This window comes from Poromitra crassiceps (assembly GCF_964638095.1).
Source record: "Poromitra crassiceps genome assembly, chromosome: 8".
Taxonomy (NCBI): Eukaryota; Metazoa; Chordata; class Actinopteri; order Beryciformes; family Melamphaidae; genus Poromitra; species Poromitra crassiceps.
In genome coordinates, this window is record NC_139629.1 from 4,961,316 (window position 1) to 4,986,871 (window position 25,556).

The window sequence follows — 25,556 nt, forward strand, 5'->3', positions numbered from 1 at the left end:
GGAGGACGAGGAGACGATGATGGTAAGCTGACATGTTTTAATGATACAACAAATGAATCAAACGAAAGCGACCTGTCGAATGAGTGAACTATATTTATTGTTAACGCATCAAGATCAGTTAATACAGAGAAGGCTGAGTGAGTGAGAGTTGTATAGGCCTGTACAGTTTCTGTAAGTAATCTGGTGCTGCTGCTGTACAAACATGAACTATTTTAGTTTACTGTCTCGGTCGCACAAACTGCTGCGTTTTGCTATGTCGTCGCATTATCAACCATAGCAGGAAGCAAAGCAGGCGTAACAATGATGGGCCCTGATTTTAATGTTATTGGTTACACTCCTAGGTGCTTTACTTACTAGTCTTAACTCCTGCTTCTTGTTTATGTCCCCCCCCCCAGGGCCTGATCAATTACTATTGCTATGAAAAGTATTACAGCCATGTGGTAAACGCTGCAGCTGGTGCACTACGGACATTCAATGATCCAATCTACAGTTTCTTCCACGCCTATGGGACTCTAATGCAAGGTGAGCCAGCTTTAAAATGATCACATAGAAAGAAACAAGGTCCTTCTCTGGATATACTGAGTGTCTCTTTCACATCTGTCATTGTTTTGACCACAGATCAAATTCAAGCAGCCACAGCAGAGTTGGAGATGATACGAGACAGTAGAGAGGTGTCCCTCTGCACGCTCATGGCTCTTGTCTATGCTGAGAAAAAGAAGGCAAACCCAGGTAAACCAACAAGAATCTTTTATTGATGTCACTGTCATTGCCTTCTGTCCAGGCCTCTGTGATGTATTATTAAGTTAAGTTATGTTAAGTTAAGTTATCCTTTATTTATCCCCATGGGGAAATTCATCCTCTGCATTTGACCCATCCTCTACTAGGAACCTTCCTAGAACTGAGCAGTGGGCAGCCGCAGTGCAGCGCCCGGGGACCAACTCCAGTTCTTTTGCCAGTACCTTGGTCAGGGGCACTGACAGGAGTATTAACCCTAGTAACATACATGTCTTTGATGGTGGGAGGAAACCGGAGCACCCGGAGTAAACCCACACGAACACGGGGAGAACATGCAAACTCCACACAGAAAGGACCTGGGATGGACCGGGGGTTCGAACCCGCGACCTTCTTGCTGTGATTTAGGTGATGCTCTAATAAGTGTCTCTGTGTTGTTGACAGACCGAGAAGTCATTCTAGAGCTTGATGCTAAGGTCAAAGAGGATCGTAAAAGTGCCTCTCCCAAGAGTCTTTACTACGCTGGGATGTTTCTCTGGCTACTGGGTCGAAACGATAAAGCCAGGGAATACATCGAGAGAATGATCAAACTCTCCAACGGCTCTAGAGAGGTGAGATTTGGATTTTTGTCATGTCTGTTTGAGAAAATGAATCAATATTGCGTTTCCATTATGCATATGGCACCTTCCACTTTTTATAATGTGAGTGGAATGATGAGTTGTCCATTTGTGTCATGCCACCATCCAGTTTGGCTTCTGATTTATTTGCAATTTTGTCATATTTGTATTGATGTTCAGAATAATCCTAAAAGACAAAAATGTTTCTGTAAAATAATAATAATTTTTCTGTAAAACATTTTTGTCTGTAGCAATTTTGTCATATTTGTATTGATGTTCAGGGAATAATCCTAAAAGCCTGGATAGATCTGACATCAAATAAAGACGCATATGCCAAAAAGGCTGGGAAATACTTTGACGAGGGACTGAAAGAGAGAGCAGATGTTTTTGCCCTGATGGGAAAGGTAAGATGGGAAACAGACCTATGGCCAACATTATTTGCTTTATTCTTTTATAACTTTTCAACAATCTCTTTGTTGCTTTCTGATAAATAATGACCTTTACTCCTGTTTCATTCAGTTTGAGTAGTAACATGCTTTCATTAATGCTGACCACTGGCACAGTACGCGATACATCCTAAGTGACGTTTTGTCTCTCCCAGGCACAATACTGTGAATATCGTCAGAATTATTCTGGAGCGTTGGAGATAGTTAACCAAGTCATTGTTAGTTTCCCTGGGTTCTTGCCTGCGCTGGTCAAGAAGATGAAGCTGTTACTCAGCCTGCAAGACTGGGAGCAAACCATAGATGCAGCACACAGGTAAGTGACTCAGTGGTTTGGAGGTTACTATTGAATTAAAATGATATACACACACACACAAAGTAAAGGTTAGGAGTTCTGACACGCACTAGGGGTGTAAAGGTTTAAAAAAATTCACGGTTCGGTTCCATACGATGACACACTGGTGTCACTCACTTTCAGTATGTTTTTCGATACAGCAAAAAAAGAAAGAAATGCCAGAAAAATTTCCTTGATTTATATATTAAAAAACCCTTAATTCTTTATTTATTTTATGTATTTCTATTATTATTTTCACAGTCCAGTTTAGACTTATACAACAATGTTTTTTTTAACACCTTTCATCTTTTTCGTCTCACTTTTATTTGACCACGATATGAACACTTGCACTGTTCAGCAGTGTTCATTTGGTTTGCAATGCATATAGTCTCACAGTAGCCAGCCGTAGATAGATATCTACGTCTGGGCCACAACTATTGATTGGCAAGTGGTTAAGGACCGCCCCCTAACACCAAAACAAAATGCGTGACAGACACATGAATTGACCAACCACGGACCTCTTTATTTGTGGGGTGGTACATTTTGAAAGATGCACCAATGCACGCAGAGAGCTGGACTTCTGTTACAGTCCAACCAATCAGAGGCTTGCTGCAGCTCATCCTGTGTAGGTACGGGTTAAGTTAAACTCATACAACATTTATTTTCAAAAAGTAAGGCTCATGTTTATGAGAAATGGTCCTGTAACACTTGAATCATGATCATTGAATGTTTGTATGATTCATATTTTTGATGTCTTATCATGTCTGATAAACATCAAGTAGCTTAGCTTGTTAGCTAACCTAAAGCTGTCGGGCCATTTTGCCCATGTTAATCCCACGTGTCCGACGTACAGCCAATCACAATGCGTGCCCGAGCCGAAATTGGACCCCGAGCTGAAATTGCACCAAAACCCGGAAATGCTGACTTTTGATTCACAGAGAGGGTCTGACCACATGACACTACGATGCGTATTAAACCTAAAGCCTCGTAGTTACACGGTTCAATACGAATAGGCATTGTTACACCGCTATGCACTGTCACATCCTCACTCCAAGCTCACCTGCACATCCTTGAAAAGGATACATCTTAAAAAAGGAGGTGTCATTTCTCTCTGTGGCCACATCAGAAAGCATGAAAGCATCTGTACTCAGCGGGCAGCGATGTAAAGAAAAGACACAGTCAGCCTTTGCAAACGGCCCAGCATTCAAGTGCAAATGAAAAAGTAGCGTGACGCCTCAAACCAGCGCACACTGACTACGCCATTGTTCCCTCTGGACCTCGGCCAGTGCCGGGCAGCATAAAAAGGCCTTTGAGCCGAAGCGCTCGAGTCACACACACATTTCCCAGCATTCACTGCTTCAGGTTCTGTGAGCAGGAGGCAGAGTGATCGCTCAGGTGGGGCCAAAGCCCGAAGGCGTTGAGCCAAGTCCCGAGTCGCTGCCGCGGTCCCTCCTGCTGCGGTCCCTCCTGCTGCGGTCCCTCCTGCTCATCATAGTGTTGTGAATCGACGCGGGTGCAAAGTCGTGCACCCTACAGTTTACATCCTTTCCTGGCCAGGACCATTTAAAAAAAAAACTCTCGTAACGGGACAAGCCCCGTCTTTTATTGTCACACGAACACCACAACACATGCATGCGGCCACAACACACTCATGCTGACGGTGGCCGGTGAAAAGTGTCCTCTGCATTTAACCCATCCAGGCATGTCCTTTCCTCCGGAGGGGCAGGCCAGGAGCAGTGGTTGCTTTCTCGTACAGCGCCCGGGGACCAACTTCGGATGTTGTCGTCACTGGTCGGATGACGATGACGATCTGATCTTCTGCATGTTTTTAGTGGGGGGGGGTTATATCCGGAGGAACCCCCTGGGGGGAGCACGGGGAGAACATGCAAACTCCACATAGAGAGAAAGGCCCTTACGACGAGATAGCCCACCTGGGCAGTAGGCACTGAAGATATGGGGGGAACACAACCACAGCGCCCACAGTGTCCCAGGCGAGAATCGAACTCAGGACCTTCTGACTGTGAGGCGACAGCGCTACCGACTGCGCCACCGTACCCACATTCGTAAATGTGACGGGGACTGGTGTTTTTGGGTAATAAGCAGGGCCACGGGTCATTTTTCAGTTTGTTACAGATGATGAAAGTGCAGATTGTAAGCTTTCAAATGATGCTCGTCAGCTTAGTTTGCTAACACAAATTCCAAGTATTTAGTCATCCTAAAATGGTTGTTTGTTATATTGAGTGCCTTCTTTAGACATCTAAACTTGTGTCATGTTTACACAACCTTTTATCTTGACAAACAAATTGTGATAAAAGGAGGCCAGTGGCCTTCAAAGCAGGTGAATCCAAGTAGAAAATAATGTGCTCTTTGGTCCAAAATGGGGTAATACAAAAGTAATAAAAAAAGAAATATTCCCAATATAAAAAAGCTTTCATGAAAGGCTTAGTTCATAATGAAACAGATCAAATGAGCCGACATGTTTGGCCCTCACACGGCCTTTTATCTTGTCGGGGCCTTTTCTCTCGGTTTGTGCGAATTTCACCGTTGCTACGTTACTCGTGAGGCCGCTCACCACCACACCATGTCACTAATGGATCTGTGCACCGTGTAAATTCCCTTCTTTAGTTTGAATCTCATTTGTCTGTGCACTCAACACGCTGCCTCAGTATCAGATATGCTGTTACCACCAAGCAAAGAAATCTAACCTTATTTAGACATACATGTATTGTAGGAGGTGGTCACTTACTGGACTTTATGTTTCACATTTCAGGCTTTTACAGAGGGATAAAAATAACCCGGAGGCTCTGAGGATGCTAGCGCTACACTCGTTATGTCGAGATGGAGATATCACTGAGGTAAAGTTCATCCGCCGTCGCATCCCTCACACCTCGAACCTTGGGAGGAATCGGAATACATTTCTAAGTACCGGTAATTTACGTGAGTGGAGTTATGAGTGGCAGTCAATTAATGGGGAAATTGCTTTTACATCCCCGTTGCCAGTCGGTGAAGCAGCTTTCAAACCTCATCGGCAGCTTGGATCTTCTAGAGCCTCACAACCCCGAGCTTTTGTACAGGATGTCTCTGGCCTTCACCCGTGTCGTAAGACGCCTCTCACTATTCACTTTCCACACGATTGATGCTACAATTCTAAGCTACTTCACTTGAGAACAGCTCCTCGACTTCTGTGACATGTCAGCATTTGGCCTTCCGTCACCTCTCTTATGTGTTTCCTTCAAACAAGTGTGGACGAAATGAGAAGGTGCTTGAGCAGACCCAGAGGATGGTGGAAAGAGCCTTCTCTCTGGCATCAGGGGACTCCGAGCTGGCCACAGAGCTCGGCTACCAGATGGTGCTTCAGGGCAGAACCAAGGAGGCCACGAAGTGGTACAAGACCGCTATGACTTTGGACGAGACAAGTGTTTCTGCTTTGACAGGTACCTGTACACGGCACGCCCATGACCGTCTCTACAACACATTCCGCATCGTTACCTTTTCTTATTTCTGACGATTTCACGTTTTTACAAAATTCCACTCGCAGGTATTATTCGTTGCCAGCTGACAGAGGGTCAAATAGAAGATGCGGAGCAACAGTTGGAGTTCCTCGCGGAGATCCAGCAATCTATTGGAAAATCAGGGGTGAGGGTCTATATTGAAATACTGCTTTTGAATACACTTTGAAGACAGGGTTGCCCCGGGTCTGGACAGTGCTTGAGTTGAAAAAGAAGTACTTGAAAGTGCTTGGATTTATAAAGAGGTCCTCAAACGTGCTTGAATTGAGCCTACCGGAAACTCTGAGTTTGAGCCTCGTCTAAAGTGCTGGGCCAAGCTTGATACACTTTCTTCCTATCTACAGTATCACTCTCCGCCTAGGCTACAAGCAGAAATGCTGAGGATTTCAAGATTGCTTTGAGTTAAGTGTTAATGATTCCTTCAGATGTATAATCATGACCAGTGTTGGGGGGTAACTCATTATAAAAGTAACATATTATCACATATTTTGGAAATGCCCAGCAATCCAAGATTACTGGTTAAAAATAATCTCAGAGATCAAATTAATACTGGGTTTTGAAATAGATGACAGTTTTGGCACCATATACCTGGGTAATATACCAATAGAATTTAATCCCCAAGATAAATACCTCCTCAAAATACTTCTTGTAGCCAGCAAAAAAAACAATAACAAGAAAATGGCTAAACCAGGACCCACCAACAAAAAAAGAGTGGATAGCAATTGTACAGGAAATATATGAGATGGAAAAGCTGACCTTCTATCTAAGATTGAGAAAGGATCAATTTGATGGGTTCTGGTCCAAATGGTTGGCGCATATGAATATTGGAAGAGCTTCTATTCCCATTTAGCCTCGTCTATGCTCGTTTGGCCCATGTGTATTTTCACATTATACATGTGTATGTCTCGCTCCCTTTTTTCTCTATTTTTAGCTCTCTACTTCTCTCTCTGAAGCTGATTGGAACAAGTAACCGAACAACATAACTTAACACAAAGCTAACTATTGAAAAACTAAGAATTGATCTGTAACACCCATCATGATGACCTGAATTGTTTGTTGTTTTTTGTTTTTTTATTTTATTTTTGTGTGTGTTTGGATTTGTAAAACTGTCACTCCTGTGGAGAAATGTTGGAATGTGATGCAAACACCTTAAAAAAAAAAAAAAGAAAAAAAGAAAAAAAAGTAACATATAAGTAATATAAGTAATATATTACTTTTAACAGTAACTCCGTAATACAACTAATTACTTATAGGATTTCAGTAATATTATACCAATTACTTTGTCAAATAACACAAGTTACAAATTGAGTTAAAATATTTTTTTAACTCATTGAATGCCAATGACGACAGCTGTCGTCAATTCAAATACTGACGTAGAGTGCCAATGACGACGGTTGTCGTCAATTGCGTTTTTTGACGGTGGGACGTGGATCAATCCCTGATACATCTCTGGTACAACTATTGTAGCTATTGGAGGTCTATAACCTATTTTACAGAACCCTTAGGTGGCGACAGTGCTCTCCACATAACAGAAAGGCAAGGAAAAAACAAAGAAGAAGTCGTTATGGAAACGGAAATCGCATCGCATCCGTATGCATCGATATGCTGAAGCACGTTACTGCAGCTGTGCCTGCAGCAGCCAATCTGCTCCCACAATTGAGCCGCTCTGTGTCGGTTGCGACAGCACATCCGCACATCCACACCGTGGAGTTATTATTCTCAACTGGAAGCATCGTTGCCGGTGACAAACACACGCGGAACGCTGTAAAAAAGCTGCACCCTTCACTGTGCGCACAGCAAACTCAGCAGAGAGCCACCACAGACAGGAGGAGGAGTGTGCAGTTGAGGCGGGGCGGGGGGGGGGGGGGGGGGGGCACGCAGAGCAGCACGCAGAGCAGCACGCAACACCCAGACAGACCCAGGCAGCAGGACAGGATTGACAAACGCAAGCCAGAATATCCGATGCCCACCAGCAGCAAATCAAGACCAGCAAGAAGCTGCAACCAGCAGCGCACGCAGGGGCCAGCGCTGCTGGTTGTAGCTAAAAATATTATTCTGCCAAACAAAATTCCCTGGCCTAAACTGTTTTATTGAAGGAAATTATTTTTGAGGTGTGACTACATTAGAAAAGATTAGCTTCAGAGTCAGTGTGTGCTTGAAATGTTTAATTTCACAAAAGGCCAATTATCTCAGCTTCTAGAAAAAAATTGTTGTTTTTGGATGAATCAAGCTATCTTCTCCGGCTCATAACTAAAGAACGGAAAATGGGATCAATAAACTTTTTTTTGCAGATGATAGAATAGAGTCTCATCGTTCTTTGTGCGTGTTCAGTGTTTACATAGTAATATCACACAATATTCTGTGGGCCTCGAGAAATCACTGAAAACGCTCTGAAACTCTGGCACTGGGAGCGTCCGTTCTCCAAAAGTGGCTGGCACTCAATGAGTTAATCAAAGCATATATTTAAATAAAGATCCAATGATTTCCTAATCAAATTGTGTTTTTATGCAAATAACCACTCTAGATGACAATAACAAAGGAAAAGGATAACATTTAGAATTTTGGATGGTTTACACTGACTTCAAGACAGTTGAACTGATTTGTCGGGATGTTGGCGTCAGCGATGTCATTCTGCTGCTACTGTTAGTGGTTGAAATCTATCATTACAAGAGAGTGGCAACCCTGTGAAGACGTCATCAAACGGCACCAAATCATGCCAATCAAACATGACCTTTACAGTATTAGTGGTTCCCTAGAGCTAGAGGCTTATGACTCATGGGTTACCATGGTTACGGATTGTTTACTTTACAATTGAAACGCTGTTTGTCAAGCGCTAAGCAGCGGCATCCGGCAGGATGAGCAACAGCTGGTCCTGTAGGTCTTCAGTATTAGGGCTTAAGTTAGTCCTCCTGGGAGACTTTTCATCTTGTCTTGGTGTCTTAAATCCATCTCTCTGAGGGGAATACTTTCCGCTACCTCTTTTCTTTCATCTCTGTTTTTTTTCATTCTCTCCGCCTTTGACTCTTTGTTGTTTTTGTAATGGTTCCCTTTTACCCTAATAGGAGCTACTCTACCTGCGGGCTGTGCTGGCGGTGAAGAAGCGCCGGCCCCCGGAGGATGTGACCAACCTGCTGAACGATGCAGTGGACACGCACTTTAACACGCTGCAGGGTCTGCCTCTGGGCGTGGAGTACTTTGAGAAGCTCAACCCTGACTTTCTGCTGGATGTCGTCAAAGAGTTCCTCTCGCTGTGTCCTGCTAAGGTACAACTAGGAGACTCAGGGTGTGCGGGGGCCTTCAATTTCAGGCCTTATAGTGTCTTGTCTTAAAAGGTGAATGCACATTGCATACACATGAAATCTAATATTGCCATTCCGTCCATAATTTCTACATTGTCGGCACGACAAGAAACTGATGTGACCTTTACCATAATTGTAATTAATAATTTGTGAGACAACATAGTAGGTTTAAATTCTGTCAAAGTTTTGTTTCCATTGTAAGTCTTCACTGCAGTGCTAAATATATTGCACTTATGTACAGTAGTACTGAGCAATTCCAAGATGGTGCTGGACAATTTCATTTTTTAATTGTCGACTGACAAAAACTCATTTGAATTAGTTAATGTCAGCAATGTGATCGCTCCACATTTCTAGCAAGAAATCAGTCCAGACTCGACACCTATATTGCCTGAGGATTGTTAAGTTTACACATATGGGGGGAGGGGGGGGGGGGGGTATGCATAATTACATGTCATGTTAAAAAAAAAAAAAAAATCGAATCTTGAAAAGGTTTGAGAACCTGTGCAACCTGTAAGCAACCTGTTCCTGTCTGTGCTCCAGCCTCCAGTCCCTGGCCAGCCCCCAGCTCCTCAGCTGCAGCACTGTGCCTCTGTGCTTGATACTGTGGTGAAGATTGTGCCAGGTCTCCTGCACGGAGTCTTCCTGTCAGCCAAAGTCAGGTTCCAGTCTGGTGAGCATTGCATTTCTAATGTTAGAAAATTGGCTTAGAATATAGATGCTATTTGTAACTGTATTTGCCGCTGTCTTTCTTCAGGTGACGTTGAAGCTGCGCAGAGCAGTCTACATCATTGCCTGGACCAGTGTCCGTCGCATGCCGACGCCCATCTGCTAATGGCGCAGATCCACCTGCTGCAGGGGAACTTTAAACTGTGTTCCCAGTCTCTTGAATTCTGCCTCAGCCATCATTTCGAGGTAAAGTCAAAACAATATAGTGTCGGCAGTCTTTTCTCCGCCTATGTGCACGCAGGCTCTTTATTTTGAACCAAAGCAGTGGATACACATGCAACTTTAATGGTGCATGTTATTACTGGCTGGAATCAGCAACTCAGCAGCAGAATTATTCAAAAGACATGGACAATGTTGATATTGGGTAACTGTCTTTCTCAGGAATCCTCTCTGTATTCATTAGACAAGCCATTCCCAACCTGTGGGCCACGAAGGTATTGCAAGTGGGCCGCCAAATCAATTGAAAACAATGTGATTTTTCTTTCAATTATTATTATTGCATGAGGATGCATTTCTCCATTGTTGAATAATACAGTTATTTAATTTGTAATAAATTATTCTTCATTAATTAGCCTATATGTATATCGTTATAAATATCAACAACTAGCTGATATCAAAGCTGGTATCAAAGCCGGTGGGATTTATGGAAAGAGCATGACAAGAACTCGTTGACCGTTATATCAAACTGGTCATTCAGTGGTGTTTTATTGCCACATGACTAACGTCAGCTCACAGCTAACACAGGAGAACGGAATCAGTGGCAGTGCATGTATTTGCATAGGGGGGACGCACATGTACAGGGCGGCGGATTTGCGCGTAACACCCTGCAGAGACACCCGGAAGTCAGTCACATTATCTGGCCTCCATACTGTTTACAGTCGGATATGGGCCGCGAGCATTTTCTTTGATTTTCAAGTGGGCCATGATGAGTCCGAGAAGGTTGGGAAGCGCTGGTTTAGACTGACGTGTTGTCCGCTCCAGGTTCGAGAACACCCCATGTACCACCTGATCAAGGCTCAGGCCCAGAAGAAAATGGGTGAGCTGACAGGGGCCATCCAGACCTTGCAGATGGCCATGAGTCTCCCGGGGGTCCACAGGGCCGGATCCTCGTCCAAGTCCAAGAACAAGAAGATTGAGCTGAGTCCTGCTGACTGTGTCTCTGTCTTCTTGGAGTTAGCCGAGGCCCTCTGGCTCAATGGAGAACAGGTAAAACAGTGAGTTTTAAAGTAAGAGGGCTAGAATGAAAGAATTGTGTGACTTTGGGCATCACATAATTGTTCCAAGGCTTATTCCAAGTACATTGATCTGCCCACCCGACACAGCGTTTTTTCTTTTGTGCGTCATGGATCTCTGCGCATTGGCATGGCAACTGTCCCCAACATGCCGTGACTCAATCAACACCTTAAATGTCAATGTGACATTTAACACTTTAGTCAAGTCAAGTCAAGACAAGTTTATTTGTATAGCACATTTCGTACACAGAGGCAATTCAAAGTGCTTCACATAAAATGGTTGACAGGAAAAGAAAAGAAAAGAAGAGAATAAAATGGACATTTAAAAGCATCACAACAAAACTTAAAAAAAAGAGTATAAAAAGTGCATTAAGCAACAGGCGCAGCAGTTGCAGAAAGAGCTAAAAACTTATAGAGGACTCATTGGGTTTGCATAGTAGCTGTCAGCAGTTAAAAGCGACGGTAAACATAAAAGTCTTTAGTCTATTTTTAAAAGTAAGTAAGGTTGGGGCAGAGCTGACTGCTTTAGCGATGACTGGATCTTCAAATACGAAATAAAATGTTTCAGGAGAGACTTCAGATAACTTATCCAAAGTATGGCACTGGAGCACACGGATCAAGTGTAGAATATACTTTTATAGAGCTGAACAGTCACGTGACGTCTGCTGCCCCGGAAGAGAGTTCCCCATTCATTTTCTCCATAGACATTTCGAAAAATATATATATTCTTTTTCAGTTTTAAGGCTGGAACCAAGCCAACTAGTGACCTACTGAATCGTGAGTGGCCATAAAACATTTCACTTGGAGCAAAAACAAAAAATAAAGACGGGGGAAAGAAATCAAAAATTATAATGTTTTTCCACGCTTTTTTATTTTTTGTTGTTGCTCCAATAATTCTGCACCTGATTGTGTCATTATGTTAAAACCTCACCCAGTAGGCTAGTGTAGGCTATGTCCTTCTGTTATAGACATTTTTGAAAGTATTGACAGTATCATGTTTCCTCTCTCTCAGTCTCCATGTATTCCCTCTTACTCATTACACAGCTTCAGTGTTTTTTTAGGGAGTGGCACAGTTAGGGTTTATACATATTCAGGGGAGCGTGAAGATGGGTGGTGGTGTGTGATCGATTGTGGTGGGCCGGTCTGGGGGCCAAAATGCCAGGGCCGATTTTTTTTGTCCCAGTCCAGCCCTGCATGGCATGAGTAGCTTTGGATCCCCGTAGTGCTCTTTGTGTTTCCACATCACTGCACCATGAAGGCAAAAGTGTCACTTGATGAATGGATTCATGTTTCATGTTTCAGCATGAAGCAGCGAAGGTGATGCAGGATGCCATCAACCAGTTCTCAGGAACTCCCGAGGAGCTGCGGGTCACCATTGCCAACGCGGACCTGGCCCTGCTGCGTGGCGACACAGAGCTGGCACTGAGCATGCTCAGAAACATTACCCCTGAGCAGCCCTACTATATCCAAGCCAAGGGGAAAATGGCAGACATATATCTCAACCACAGGAAGGAGAAACGTCTGTACGCTAGCTGTTACAGGTGAGCAGCACATCTGATCTGGAAAAAAACAACATATATATATATATATATATATATATATATATATATATATATATATATATATATATATATATATATATATATACAGTATATATATATATATATATGGGTAGGAAATTAACTTTTTTAAACAAAGGCTATTTTTGCCCCTGTGAAATATATTTCGGGGGCATTTTGGATCATTTCCAGGGCAATTTGATCAAATGTTGGGAGATACCTTAGTTGCACCTATGTAGCATGACAGACCAATCAATGACTCTTATCCAATCATATTTTATTTCTAAAAGTTCACAATCACCCATTTCCTATCTCAATAACACTGTTGATTGTCTGGCATGTGATTAATGTAGGGATGTATTACTGAACGGGCCTATCGGGCCCAGGCCCAGGGGCCCAAGAGCTCAGGGGGCCCATAACCCAGAGCCTCTTCGCAGGCCCACCGCGTATCTTGCCCGGGCCTGGGATGAAATGATCCTTGTTAGACCTGCCAACGTAATAACAACATCCCACAAACGTAATAAATCACAAATGTAATACAAATCTGGGTTTTTTTTTATATTGATTTTCAAGCTTATCAGCAGATTTCTGCAGATCTTCCACAACACAGGGCATAAATAATGTCCACTCTCTTGAAATGTTGCATGAGAAAAACAATCCACTATACTTATTGCAGAGATGCTCACAAGTCATTTTTTGCAAGTCCAAGTCAAGTCTCAAGTCTTTGGTCACAAGTCCAAGTCAAGTCTCAAGTCTCTTATGGATGAGCGTTCTATCATCTGTTACATGCCATCCGGTCTGCTTAGAACACTGCATAGCTAAAACCAAGTAATTCAAAGCATCTACTGTATTATCCTCATTCCTTTATCTATTAGCATACATTATCAGCATTGATTGGATGACATCAGTATAGATTTCCTATAATGCACACAAAAAATTAAATAAAAAATTAAGATTATTCACAAGTCCCAAAACTCAAGTCCAAGTCAAGTCTCAAGTCTTTGAGGACAAGTCTCAAGTCACTGTGAGTGAGACTTAAGTGCGACTCAAGTCCAAGTCCCCATCTCTGACTTCAGATCAGAATCAGAAAGACTTTAATGATCCCCGGGGGGAAATTGGGACAGGTTACAGTAGCTCGCACTCAGAACACAACATAGCATAAAATAAACAGTAGTAAAATGCGATAAGTAAGCAAAAATAAAGCAGAAATAAAGTAGAGTACGTATAAAGTAAGCAAAATAAGTAGAGTAAGTGATGTACGTTACGTGACAATTGCAGTTATTGCACACTGGACTTATATTAAGTCGGCTTGCCCTATACGTTACACGTGGCTCAGCCAGGCACAGTTAACCTATCGGCTGGCTCAGTCTCAGGGAGACTGAGCGTCTCCGAGGTGCTCTTTTAAGAGAGGCGTTAAAGAGTCCAATGGCCACAGGCAGGAATGATTTCCTGTGCCTCTCCGTATTGCATCTAGGTGGGATCAGCCTCTCACTGAACGTGCTCCTGTGTTTGACTAGCACGCCGTGGAGTGGGTGCGAGTCATTGCTCATGATGGAGCGTAGCCTGGACAACGTTCTCTTCTCCGACACCGCAGTCAGAGAGCCCAGATCCAGCGCCACAATGTCCCTGGCCTTAACGGATCAGTTTGTTGAGTCTGTTGGCGTCCGCTGCCTTCAGCCTGCTGCCCCAGCACACAATAGCATACAGGAAGGCACTAGCCACTACCGACTCATAGAACATCCTCAGCATCGTCCGGCAGACGTTGAAGGACCTCAGCCGTCTCAGGAAGTAGAACTTCCATCTTACATTTCTATTAGCTAGTGCACAGCGCACTTAGAGAGCACTTAGACAGGTCTGATGAACATTTCAGCTCGCAGGTAAGATGCAGTCCGTTATCACAGGAAGTGCTGATGCTTCTCAAGCCCACTACAGTTCATCATCACAGGAAGTCCTGATGCTTCTCAAGCCCACTACAGTTCATCCTATTCCCATTCATAGGGAACAATCATGGGCTGCATCGAATAGAGGGGTGAGACATGGTGCTTCTATGCTTTTAAAACTCCTTCCTCCTCCTCAAGCAAAAATGTTGGAACATCTCTGTCAGACGCTACTCACAAAATCATAAAGAAAAGTAGAAAAGTGCACTCAGTAGAGGGCACTTCACCGCTATGCCTAACCATGGCCAAACCCAAACCCAACAACAAGCAGCTGGTAGATGTACATGTCTGTCCTGCTCTCTCTCCTCTCCTCTCCCCCCTCCCTCCCCCTGCTCTCTCTCATCTCTCTTGCATCACTCACCAGCCAAAAAAAACAACCCCAATGCTAATCTATTGAGTGGCTGGTCAGATGTGAACATTCACTAGCTATTTGGCTGGTGGGCAAAAAAGTACATTTTGGAGCCTGTATTGAGATGTGAATTCATCTCTTGTTATTGTGCTGTTGGCTTTGAGTTCTCAGGTGGCTGTGCTGTACATCCTGTTGAGATGCAGGTGAATGTATCTCTTAGTTATTATTCTTGCCTAGGGATGGGTATCGTTAAGGAATTAACGATACTAGTACTCTTATCGATACTGCTTATCGATCCGGTACTTTAACGGTACTCTTATCGGTACTTTTTGTTATTTTTAAGAGAAAAAACCCCCGAAACAAATGGCCTGCATTTATATAGCGCTTTTATCCAAAGCGCTTTACAATCAGTAGGTACATTCACCCATTCATACACCGATGGCGGCAGGCTACCACGCAGGGTGCTGGCACACCATCAGGAGCAATTTGGGGTTCAGTATCTTGCCCAAGGACACTTCGACATGCAGAGTGGAGGAGGCGGGAATCGAACCACCGACCTCTTTTATCCAAAGCGATTAGTGGACAACCCGCTCTACCTCCTGAGCTACAGCCGCCCCAACCGCCGAAACAAATGGGACTGGTTGTTTGTCGGTTCTTTTTGTTATTTTTAAGAGGAGAAAGGGGGGAAAAGAGACAAATTAACCTGGTCACAGTTAGGTGGCACTCATTTAACTTTCCTCAGTCATTCTCCCACTAGCTGCCATGGTGACGGGGTTTGTGTTTGGACCAGCAGTAGAGGGAGGAGGGGTGGGGGTGGGAGTGGGCTGGTTCATTGTAGCTGCAGGCTCAGCTTTAACAAAAAAGTTGCAAAATCTTAATGGTTGCGTTTTTATTATTAATTTAAATATCCTAAAATATCCTTCTACCACACTGTGTTAATAGCAACATTCAGCTAGGGAAAGCATAATAAAAATAAAGCAAGACAGTATCTGTCTGCTGCACTTCCTCCCAAATCACTAAAGAAAAATCACCCCCTGCTCTGAAAGTAACATTTCTGAACGACAACTGAGATGATGATGACCGTCACCTGACGATTTATATCAGACTGGATTTATGATGATGAACACACCCAAACAGCGGAGAAATATTTACTACTCTTGTCTTAATCATTACCATGTTCACATAGTTACCTGATGAGGTAGACTGGGTAACCGCAATTGATCTCATTGACAGGAGATGATGGAGGGCGAGCTAGTTTGTTAAAAACTGTGCATTTCTCCGTTTGAATTTGATGCACTTTGGCTAAGTGTTTAGACAAATTGCTCGTGTTTCCACCTTTACTAGCGAAGGGTTTATTGCACTTGTTGTGACAACATGAGTTGTCACCATCGACTCGAGTGAAGTACAACCACACTCTAGATCGCTTCGTTCTTTCGGCCATTCTTAACGTGCTCTGCTGCTCTGCTCAGTTGTGTGTGGTGGGTGCTGTCAGGCACGCCCCCAGCCCCTCCCCTCTCTGTCTCCTCACTCCAGTCTGCTCTCGTCTCGGCTGCAGCAGCTGTGTCTCTCTCGTCTGACGGAGAGAGCAACATGGAAAAGATTATCCCTTTTCTTGTTCGGAAATCGCAAAAAACACATTCATAAGCCTGTCTTATGGAGTTGGTGAGATAAAATGTGCAAGATAACGTAACGTTTATGTAGCAATTATATATAGGAAATCTATTTTCTTAATTTCTCCACTCCAGTACCGATAAGAGAACCGTTAACGTGAAAGCTTATTGATCCTCCGGTATCTCGAAATCCGGCCCCGGGGCCCGTTTGGTACCGGGTCTCGGTACCCAATCCCTATTCTTGCCATAAATGTGCGTATGTGCACTATGAGGGGGGCCCTTTTATGCATCCGGGCCCAGGGGCCCGTCATGTCATAATCCGCCTATGGATTAATGTACTTGACAAAAACACGAGTGAACTAGCCAGCTAGCTTGTGCTGCCTGTGAGCTAAATGACGCTAGTAGGAGGAGGGGCGGGGCTTATACAGATGCCTAGTTGGCCATTTCAAGTCATGCTTTGCAAATACAGAATAATGTTAAAATACAGAAAGTATTAAACTCTTTATTTTATGGGGGCATTTAAAAGCCCCCATCACCCCAATTCCAAGGGTAATCCTAGATTCTTTTTTAGTGGCATTTTGCCCCAAGCCCCTGCTAATTTCCTACCCTGATATATATATCAGGGTATATATATATATACATATACATGTGCAGTTGCCAGCCGCTTCTTGTCACCTGACAGCGAGGAATTTCACCCGCATTTCACCCAGTTCCCCTCCCCCTGCACAGGCGCCCCGACCGACCAGAGGAGGCACTAGTGCAGCGACCAGGACTCAAACCCCACCGGCTTCCCACCCGCAGACATTGTGTCTGTAGGAACGTCTGACCAAGCCGGAAGTACCGCTGCCGGGAACTGAACCCGTTTCGTGGCCGCCCCGCGGTGGTAGGCGAGTGCTTGTACCTCTACACTTTACCCAGATGCCCAGAGAAAGAAACCCATCTAAATGGGACAGAGATTGTATTGCTGTGTTAGGAGCTGAACACATGAGCCCAGATCACACTCGAGCTGACCCCGATGCGTAGGCAGTGTCTGGCTGGAGCAGTAATGCCTGAGCGTGGTACGGTACACTCAAAAGCCACTTATCTTTTCTAGTGCTGCAGAATCACCATGACTCCTGGCCACCCAGTCATCGTGTTCCCACATTTCATCCTGATGAGTCCGTAGTAGAAGGATGTAGAAGAGGATGTAGAAGAGGGTGTAGAAGAGGGTGTAGAAGGCCACAAAGCTCAACGAGAATCAAGTGAAAATCACTCGTGCAGCAAGGCTATAATGCTGCCTCCAGTGCTCTCATACAGTGTGCCAATAGTCCTCTCCTGGTTCTCTGCTGCTATACCTGCGTTGCCCAGTAGGGGTGGGGAATGCCCAGGCATTCATTCCCACACTGAGACACTACTAAGAAGTGATTCAGCATGAATGAACCTCAGAACAGAGACATGTGTCCATACTGTATAAAGAAGTCAACACCTTAACTGAACTCTTAAAGTGCTATCTCTGTCTTTTCCCCAGAGAAATGGTGGAGAAGCTGCCCAGCCCTCACACATATCTCTTACTAGGCGATGCTTACATGAACATTCAAGAAGTAAGTATATGAGATGCAGGTTCCTGTTTATTTATCCCAAAACAACAGGTTTGGTTTAGATGTTGGCTAACCTGGAATGGCTTTTTAAAAGCAGCTACGAGCAAGATTTTCGATTGTTATTAAACGGTCTAAATTTAATATCGATGCCTCACATCTTACCTCTAATAGTAGACGAGACCAACGCCGAGTAGTCTCGCTTGAACCCCGAGTGAATCGGCCAGTGTTGTCTTGATGATTAGTCTGTCTGCGGCCGCGGGGCAGATCAGGAAGTGAAATGAAACGGTTTGCGGCAGCCACTTCGGCCATAACCACAAAATAACAAAATAACTTCCAAACAAACTGTTAGAATATAACGAGAGATGTTCGCGAGAGTAGCAAGCCCCTGGATGTAGCGAGCATGGCGTTCTCCTTATTTATGGTCTGTTGCTAGGCAGAGCGAAACGGTTGAAGGCAGGCAGCTGCTGTAAACCGTTTCGTTTCACTTCCTGGTCTATCCGGCCCGCCGGAAGACAGACACAGACTCTATAATCATCAAGAGCGCAATCTCCGATTCACACGACTTTGGTCTCAGCTACTATTATAGGTAAGATGTGATGCATCAATATTACATTTAGACTGTTTAATAACAATCGAAAATCTTGCTCGTAGCTGCTTTAAGGTGTTTGCCGTGTGTTATGACCTAAATATTGAAATGTATTAGATTCTCCAAATAATGTTGAGAAAAACCCACGGCAAACATCATGTCCATACATGCAGAGCCACATTACTCAGCATAAGATGTGTTTATCCTCAGCCAGAGAAAGCCATCGAGGTGTACGAACAGGCTCTGAAGAAAAACCCCAAAGACGGCGCTTTAGCCAGCAAGATAGGGAAAGCCCTCATCAAGACTCATCACTACGTCAAGGTTTGTAATGAACACACGGCCAAAGATACACAAGAGCATTTGCGCCAGGGACAAAACCAGTGTTGACAGAGCTGTTTGGTACACAGGCAATAAATTACTACGAAGCTGCCCTGAAGAGCGAGCAGCAGAACTTCCTGCGCTATGACCTGGCCGAGCTGCTGATGAAGATGAAGCAGTATGAGCGGTGTGAGAGAGTCCTGCACGAGGCTCTGGCCCATGATCCAGGTACAGTGGAGATGTTGAGTCTTCACAGTCTAGACTAGACGAGGTTCCCTGACCAGGAGCCAAGTCACAATCATGTTGTTGTTTTTTTGCACAGACGTGATGATGCAAATAATGTGGCGCATAAAGGTATAACATCTTTTTTTTTTTTCAACATTGTATTTATTGTTTTCAATTAACACATTTAGACATTTATACAAATTACAATACAAACATCCCATACATATCCCACCTCCCTCCCCTCCCCACAATAGCACAACAGAAAAACAAACAAACAAAACAAAGAAACAAACCGACATACAGACCATGATTCTCCTGGGGGCTGACTAATTTAACTTACCGGTACACTTTTTCAGTTACATCTTGACTCATGTACAGGTACATATAATGGAATATAGAGAGCAAATGGAATAAAGAAGCAAAAAAAAAATGCAGATGAAAACAGAAACAGTCAATCTTTCAACCTGTCCCAGGCGCTTCCATCATGTCGGCCACATCTGTCCTCTCTAGATAACAAATGAAAGGGCCCCAAATGCTGTCAAACAATTCCTGTTTACCCCTGATGATATATGTGATTTTTTCTAAGGGCAGCGTTGTTGTTAATTCAGAAATCCATCTCCCGATCCCCGGCCTACCAACCTGTTTCCAAGTTACGGCAATAACTCTTTTGGCCAAAAGTAAACCTATATCCAAAAACCTTTTCTGTCTCCTTCTGATGTTAAAATTAAGTGGGTATAATCCTAAAATAAAGAGCTTTGGATCTAAAGGTATTTGTATGGACAAAATATCTTGGATACACTTTCTTACTGCATCCCAAAATGTTTTGATTTGGCTACACTGCCATAGACAGTGGAAAAGTGTAACTTTTTCTTTTCGGCACTTGAAACATAAATCAGGAATGGCACCATTGTATTTATTGATCTTCTCTGGCGTTACATAGACTCTCATCAACCAGTTATACTGCAGCAATTTAAGGCGTGAGTTAAACGTTTGGGATTGTGCTTTATCACATGCCTCCTCCCAGTCCCCTTCAGTGATGTCTTCATCCTCTAAGTCCTCTCTCCATGCCTCCAGTCTCTCCATGGAAGACTCTGCAGACTGTCCTACCAGATGATTATATATCCTAGAAATGATGCCTCTGCCTAAACAGTTCATCAGCATTACCTCTTCTATTGCAGACATAGTGGGAATAGTTAAAGATTGATTTTGCTGGTTTCTGATGAAATCTCTCACTTGTAAATAGCCAAAGAATTGTTTGCGATTTATGTTGTATTTATCGATTATTTCCTCAAACGACATCATCTGATCACCAAGGTATAACATCTTGATGCAAGATGATTGGAAATGTTTCTATTCATGCCAGACTACTGTGGAGCCCAAATCAAAACATATCTTGTTACTGTTTTAGATATTGTTAGAGGAATGAAAAACACATTGCCATTTGGTTCGGATAGGATGAATTCATCGTTTTGTTGTGCTTCTTCCTTTTGATCTTCCCAGTGAATGAACTGCCAGCCCTCACAGAGGACTGTCGTTATCTGGTCCTGTTAGCAAAGGTCCAAAATAACTTTGACAAAAACGAAGATGCTTTACTTTCCCTGCAAAGAGTAAGTGCTTCCAGTTTCTCTCTGTTTTTCCCCGAGACGCTTTAATATCATCCGTTCGCATTTTGGATCACAATTTGACATCATGGGAAAATATGAAGAAGAAAATGAGAAACGTGCCTGCGTGACATATTAATGAGGTTGTGTGCTGTGCTGTGCTGTGCTGTGCTGTGTGTAGGCCCGGGATGTGCAGGCCAAGGTGCTGAAGCGGGTGCAGTTGGAGCAGCCTGACGCCATCCCCCTGCAGAAGCAGCTTGCTGCTGAGATCTGCGCCGAGATCGCTGCACACTACACGAGTCAGCGGGGCTACGAGAGAGCGGTCACCTTCTACAAAGAAGCTCTTGTCTATTGTGAGAGTGACCGTAAGGTCAGTGCAGCTGAATCCAAAACGTCCCGTTTGTTTACTCACTGCAGCTGCCATCTTTTACACTCTCATCTCACCTCATCTTTTACACTCTCATCTTTTACACTCTCATCCCTGTGTTTGTCCCAAAAAAAAAGGGGCTTACTTGTTGATAAAGTTTTAGGCGAAAGACAAGTACCTTTAAATGTCAGATCAGATCAGATCAGATAAACTTTATTGTCCCGGAGGGGAAATTTGTCTTGGGCTACAAAGTGCATTACAGCATGTCGATCTGCAAAACATATAACCAACAAGAGAAAGAAAACAACAACAACATGACAGCAAGACAACGGTAGCATTTGAACAAGACATTGCACAGAACCCGGGTTGAACAGGCGGTGCCTGTTTAGGCAAGAAAAAAATTGCACCCCCCATATTGCACTGACCCTTATTGCACTATCACGTGAAATAAGATAATAAAATAAAATAAAATAATAAGATAAATAAAAACATATAACCATAAAAAAACATAAAATCATCGAAGCATAAAACCATGGCGAGATGAAAACAAGGAGAAACCACAAGAAGGACTAAAAGAAAAGAACAAGCGCACTTACCTACTGCCTCCTCCCATCAGTGCAGGTGTTTCACCCGTGAGGAAGGGGCTCGCTGTCTATTCAGCAGTGCAATAGAAGTAGGAAGGAAGGAGAGACTCTATTGCTTTTACAGCGGCTGGCTCTGAACCGTCTGCCCGAGGGTAGCATCTCGTACTCCGAGTAGAGGATGTGGTTTGGATCAGTCAGAACAGTCAGCAAGGCACAAAACTATACTTGAAACAAATAGAATACATCTATCTATCTATCTATCTATCTATCTATCTATCTATCTATCTATCTATCTATCTATCTATCTATCTATCTATCTATCTATATAAAATTGAGTATGTGGGCTCTCTGTCCACTGTTTCAAGTTCTGTGTTCGGCCACAGCTATGCCGTTTTATGTGCGATCGGGCTGAAACTTTCAGGGGGTGTAAAGAGCACCCGTGCGGCCGGGTGTCCTGACAGAGCCGGATTTTTTAATTAGGTGATTGCCCTAATTACCTAATGACATCAGTGATGTCATCAATCATGTCATACCATCACTGATGATGTCATCAATGATGTCATACATAGGCAATGTGACATCATTGTGGCATCACTGCTGATGTCATCAGTGACACACACACACACGAGAAAGACTGAGGGAGAGAGAGGGGAAGGGGAGAGACTGAGGGAGAGAGAGAGGGAGACATTGTGCGTGCACCAATAGGGCAGGCGAGGCCACGCAGCGGCCGAGCACGCTCGATGCCTCGTTCAAGCAAAAAACTAAATCCACCTTCCATTATTCCATATAAAGGGTGTTGTAAGTGAATTCAAATGAACATGCGCTCTGTTCTAGGTGATGTTGGAGTTGGCACGTCTGTACCTGACACTAGATGAGGTGGACGCCTGCCAGGAGCAGTGCAGCGTCATTTTGAAGAATGACCAGTTTAATGAAGATGCAACACTGGTTTGTTCTCCCTCTAGTCGACGCCATCTCATCTCACTCATCGTCTTTTTGGAACGCTGTAATTTCTCACTTACGTTTGTCCTCAGATGATGGCCGACCTGATGTTCAGGAAGCAGGACTATGAGCAGGCCGTGTTCCACTTCCAACAGCTTCTGGAGCGGAAACCAGGTGTGAACGCCGCCTGCTTGTCTTACACTTCAATACATTCCCTTCCCTCCCAAAATAGCAGAGCTTTCTTTAGTTTACAAAGGAAACGTGGGCTGAATGTAAATGTGATGTGAACTGCTGATTTGATCTTCTCTCCACAGAAAGCGCAATAACTTTCACATCTGTTGTTTTCAGATAACTACCTAACATTGTCACGTCTTATTGACTTGTTGAGGAGAGCTGGGAAGCTCGAAGAAGTTCCCAGATTTCTTGATATGGCAGACAAACATTCTTCCCGGGCTAAGTTTGACCCTGGATATAACTACTGCAAAGGACTTTATCAGTGGTAAAGTCGTTCATTTAAAGTAGACTGATTCCAATGTCAAGATTCCAATGTCGTCTGTTTGGCATGATCTGATTTTAAGTTATGCTTGCTGTTCAGGTACACAGGAGAACCTAACGATGGCCTGCGACACTTTAACAAGGCGCGGAAAGACAACGTTTGGGGTCAGAATGCTGTTTACAACATGATTGAAATCTGCCTAAACCCTGACAATGACACCGTTGGAGGAGAAGTATTTGAGAATCTAGATGGTGACATCGGGTGAGGTGACATAATGCCCAGTATGTCAGTCGTACACAGCACATGCACACGGCACGCAGCACACTGAGTGAAGCAGTACAGTTTGTAAATATAGCCTTTTCTGAACTGTACTGATGAACGTGTGTCAAGTTACAGATGTTTGTGGGCTAAGCTCATATTTGGCGTTTGCGACACCCTCTTTTGGTTGAATCGCACAAGATTCTGTATGCATGCATGGTCATTGATGACATGAACATGTTTGCAAAATTCCGTGATGATTGACTAATCGGTCATGACGTAATGACAATTTAGCTGACAAACGACAGTAGACATCAACAACCTTTTAACAAACTTTAATGAGATAGGTATGTCGATGCTACATAAAAAAAATTGTGGTGATTGGTCAAAGGGTTATGTCAAAAAAATGTGTTTTCCAAAACTTTAGATATATCTCAAAAACTTTACCGGGCGGACCTTGAGGGTCCTTGAGGCATTTGTAGAGTTTGGTCACCTGAATAATGTGAACCAACTTTGGTGAAAATCGGACAAGTTATGGCCTGTCAAAGTTTGAAAATGTAACCTTTAATTATAGCACCCCCTTCAGGCCGATTGGGAAAATATTCCTGGAGCATCACCAAAATATCTGACATTGAGCCAAATTTCATCACTCGTGAATAATAAACCAGCACAAAACAAGGGATGCAAACTAGTCACGGTGACAGGTGACAGTCACCTTTTTCATCCAGAAATAGGGCACTTAATTGAATGTTTGTGTGTCTAGTCTGCCCTGGTACTGTATCTGTCACCTCTTTCACTATCCATGTATCCCTGACAGAAACAATAGGGTTTCAGCCCCTGTACGGGGCTCGAACCCCTAATTAGACCCTGTAGATTGTTTCCTAAAACGATAGAGTTCAACAGACTAATGTGCTTGCTCTTCCTCTCACCCCAGGAACTCCACAGAGAAGCAGGAGTCGGAGCAGCTTGCCGTGCGAACAGCCGAGAAGCTGCTGAAGGAGCTAAAGCCCCAGACCCCCGGTGGACACTTGCAGCTCCGCATACTGGAGAACTACTGCTTCCTGGCTACCAAACAGAAGGCCAACGTGGAGAAAGCCCTCAATGTTTTCACAGAGATTGCAAACAATGAGGTAAGCAAACTCCAGATGGTGCACGTTACGTCACATCCCTCCAGTGCAAACATACCCCTCAGCGGGATATGTGCATTATTTCAGGCCCTCTCTCTCCGCTTTACTCGTCCCATTTGGTTTAAGAGATTGAAAACTGTACATTTGATCATGCTAAACTTTTTACAAGCATTGTTTTCGTTGTTGTGGTTCAGTTCATTGAATGTTGTTCATCAGAGAAACACTTCACAGGATTGCCACGGCTCTGGAAAGTGCTTGAATTTAAAACGGGGAAAAATCGAGTACTTAAAAGTGCTCGGATTGACATGACAAAAGAGGTCCTTAAAAGTGCTTGAATTTAGCCGACCGTCGTCTCAAAATAGCTCGATCGCTTTCTTCCTATCTACAGTGTCACTTTCCATGGTGGCTGCAAGGAGAAATGCGCAGGATTTCAAGATTGCTTTGATTTGATGGTTAAGCGTTAATGATTCATTCCGATGTGTAAGCATGACTGGAAACACATTTTCATTCGAGGACTTAGGAGACTTGTATTATGTGAACCTTTCTGTGAATTATTGGCCTGTCATTTTGAAATAATTTGTCCTTGAAAAGTGCTCGTCAGAGTGGCAACCCTGAGTGCAGTTCCCTGTTTAACTTAATATACTGCAATAAAGGCACTATGGGCTAAAAAGGATGGGTATTGGGTATTGAGTAAGGGCTGGTTAGTGGGTGGAGGTAATTCCTGGTATGACCCATAAGACAGCGACTAATAACTAGAGTTCTTTGGTTGAAATTCAGAAAGACCATGTGCCGGCACTCCTGGCCATGGCGACGGCTTACATGATCCTGAAACAAACCCCTCGAGCCAGGAACCAGCTCAAACGCATCGCCAAGATGAACTGGAGCATTGTGGACGCTGACGAGCTGGAGAAGAGCTGGCTGCTCCTGGCCGACATCTACATCCATTCAGGGAAGTATGACATGGCTGGGGACCTGCTGAAGAGATGCCTCCGCCATAACAAGGTCAGCACTGATCATAATGTCATTCTGCTCCAATATCTGCGAATACAATTCATGCATATATTCTCTTCCCCCTGTGGCAGCAGTTCATAGCTGTTTATGATGCACTGACCCTCGTTTATGTGAAGTGTT

At 43.8% G+C, this 25,556-nt stretch overlaps 1 protein-coding gene across 1 annotated transcript in view; it reads left to right on the forward strand.

Moving 5' to 3' along the window:
* The window catches only part of ttc21b (tetratricopeptide repeat domain 21B), a gene marked incomplete at its 5' end in the record, with an annotated part of 31,931 nt that overhangs the window by 5,601 nt on the left and 774 nt on the right, over positions 1–25,556 (forward strand). The window contains 26 exons of the mRNA XM_083642246.1: positions 1–22; positions 396–522; positions 619–729; positions 1,177–1,343; positions 1,631–1,753; positions 1,951–2,108; positions 4,897–4,981; positions 5,127–5,225; positions 5,368–5,560; positions 5,665–5,762; positions 8,698–8,898; positions 9,475–9,604; positions 9,689–9,846; positions 10,642–10,866; positions 12,195–12,433; positions 17,855–17,927; positions 18,721–18,831; positions 18,918–19,056; positions 20,554–20,660; positions 20,836–21,024; positions 22,440–22,550; positions 22,637–22,718; positions 22,893–23,043; positions 23,140–23,301; positions 24,233–24,428; positions 25,203–25,427. The exon at positions 1–22 is cut by the window's left edge and continues 66 nt beyond it. Coding sequence (XP_083498372.1) covers positions 1–22; positions 396–522; positions 619–729; positions 1,177–1,343; positions 1,631–1,753; positions 1,951–2,108; positions 4,897–4,981; positions 5,127–5,225; positions 5,368–5,560; positions 5,665–5,762; positions 8,698–8,898; positions 9,475–9,604; positions 9,689–9,846; positions 10,642–10,866; positions 12,195–12,433; positions 17,855–17,927; positions 18,721–18,831; positions 18,918–19,056; positions 20,554–20,660; positions 20,836–21,024; positions 22,440–22,550; positions 22,637–22,718; positions 22,893–23,043; positions 23,140–23,301; positions 24,233–24,428; positions 25,203–25,427 — 3,682 coding nt within the window. The remainder of the gene's footprint in view (positions 23–395; positions 523–618; positions 730–1,176; positions 1,344–1,630; positions 1,754–1,950; positions 2,109–4,896; positions 4,982–5,126; positions 5,226–5,367; positions 5,561–5,664; positions 5,763–8,697; positions 8,899–9,474; positions 9,605–9,688; positions 9,847–10,641; positions 10,867–12,194; positions 12,434–17,854; positions 17,928–18,720; positions 18,832–18,917; positions 19,057–20,553; positions 20,661–20,835; positions 21,025–22,439; positions 22,551–22,636; positions 22,719–22,892; positions 23,044–23,139; positions 23,302–24,232; positions 24,429–25,202; positions 25,428–25,556) is intronic.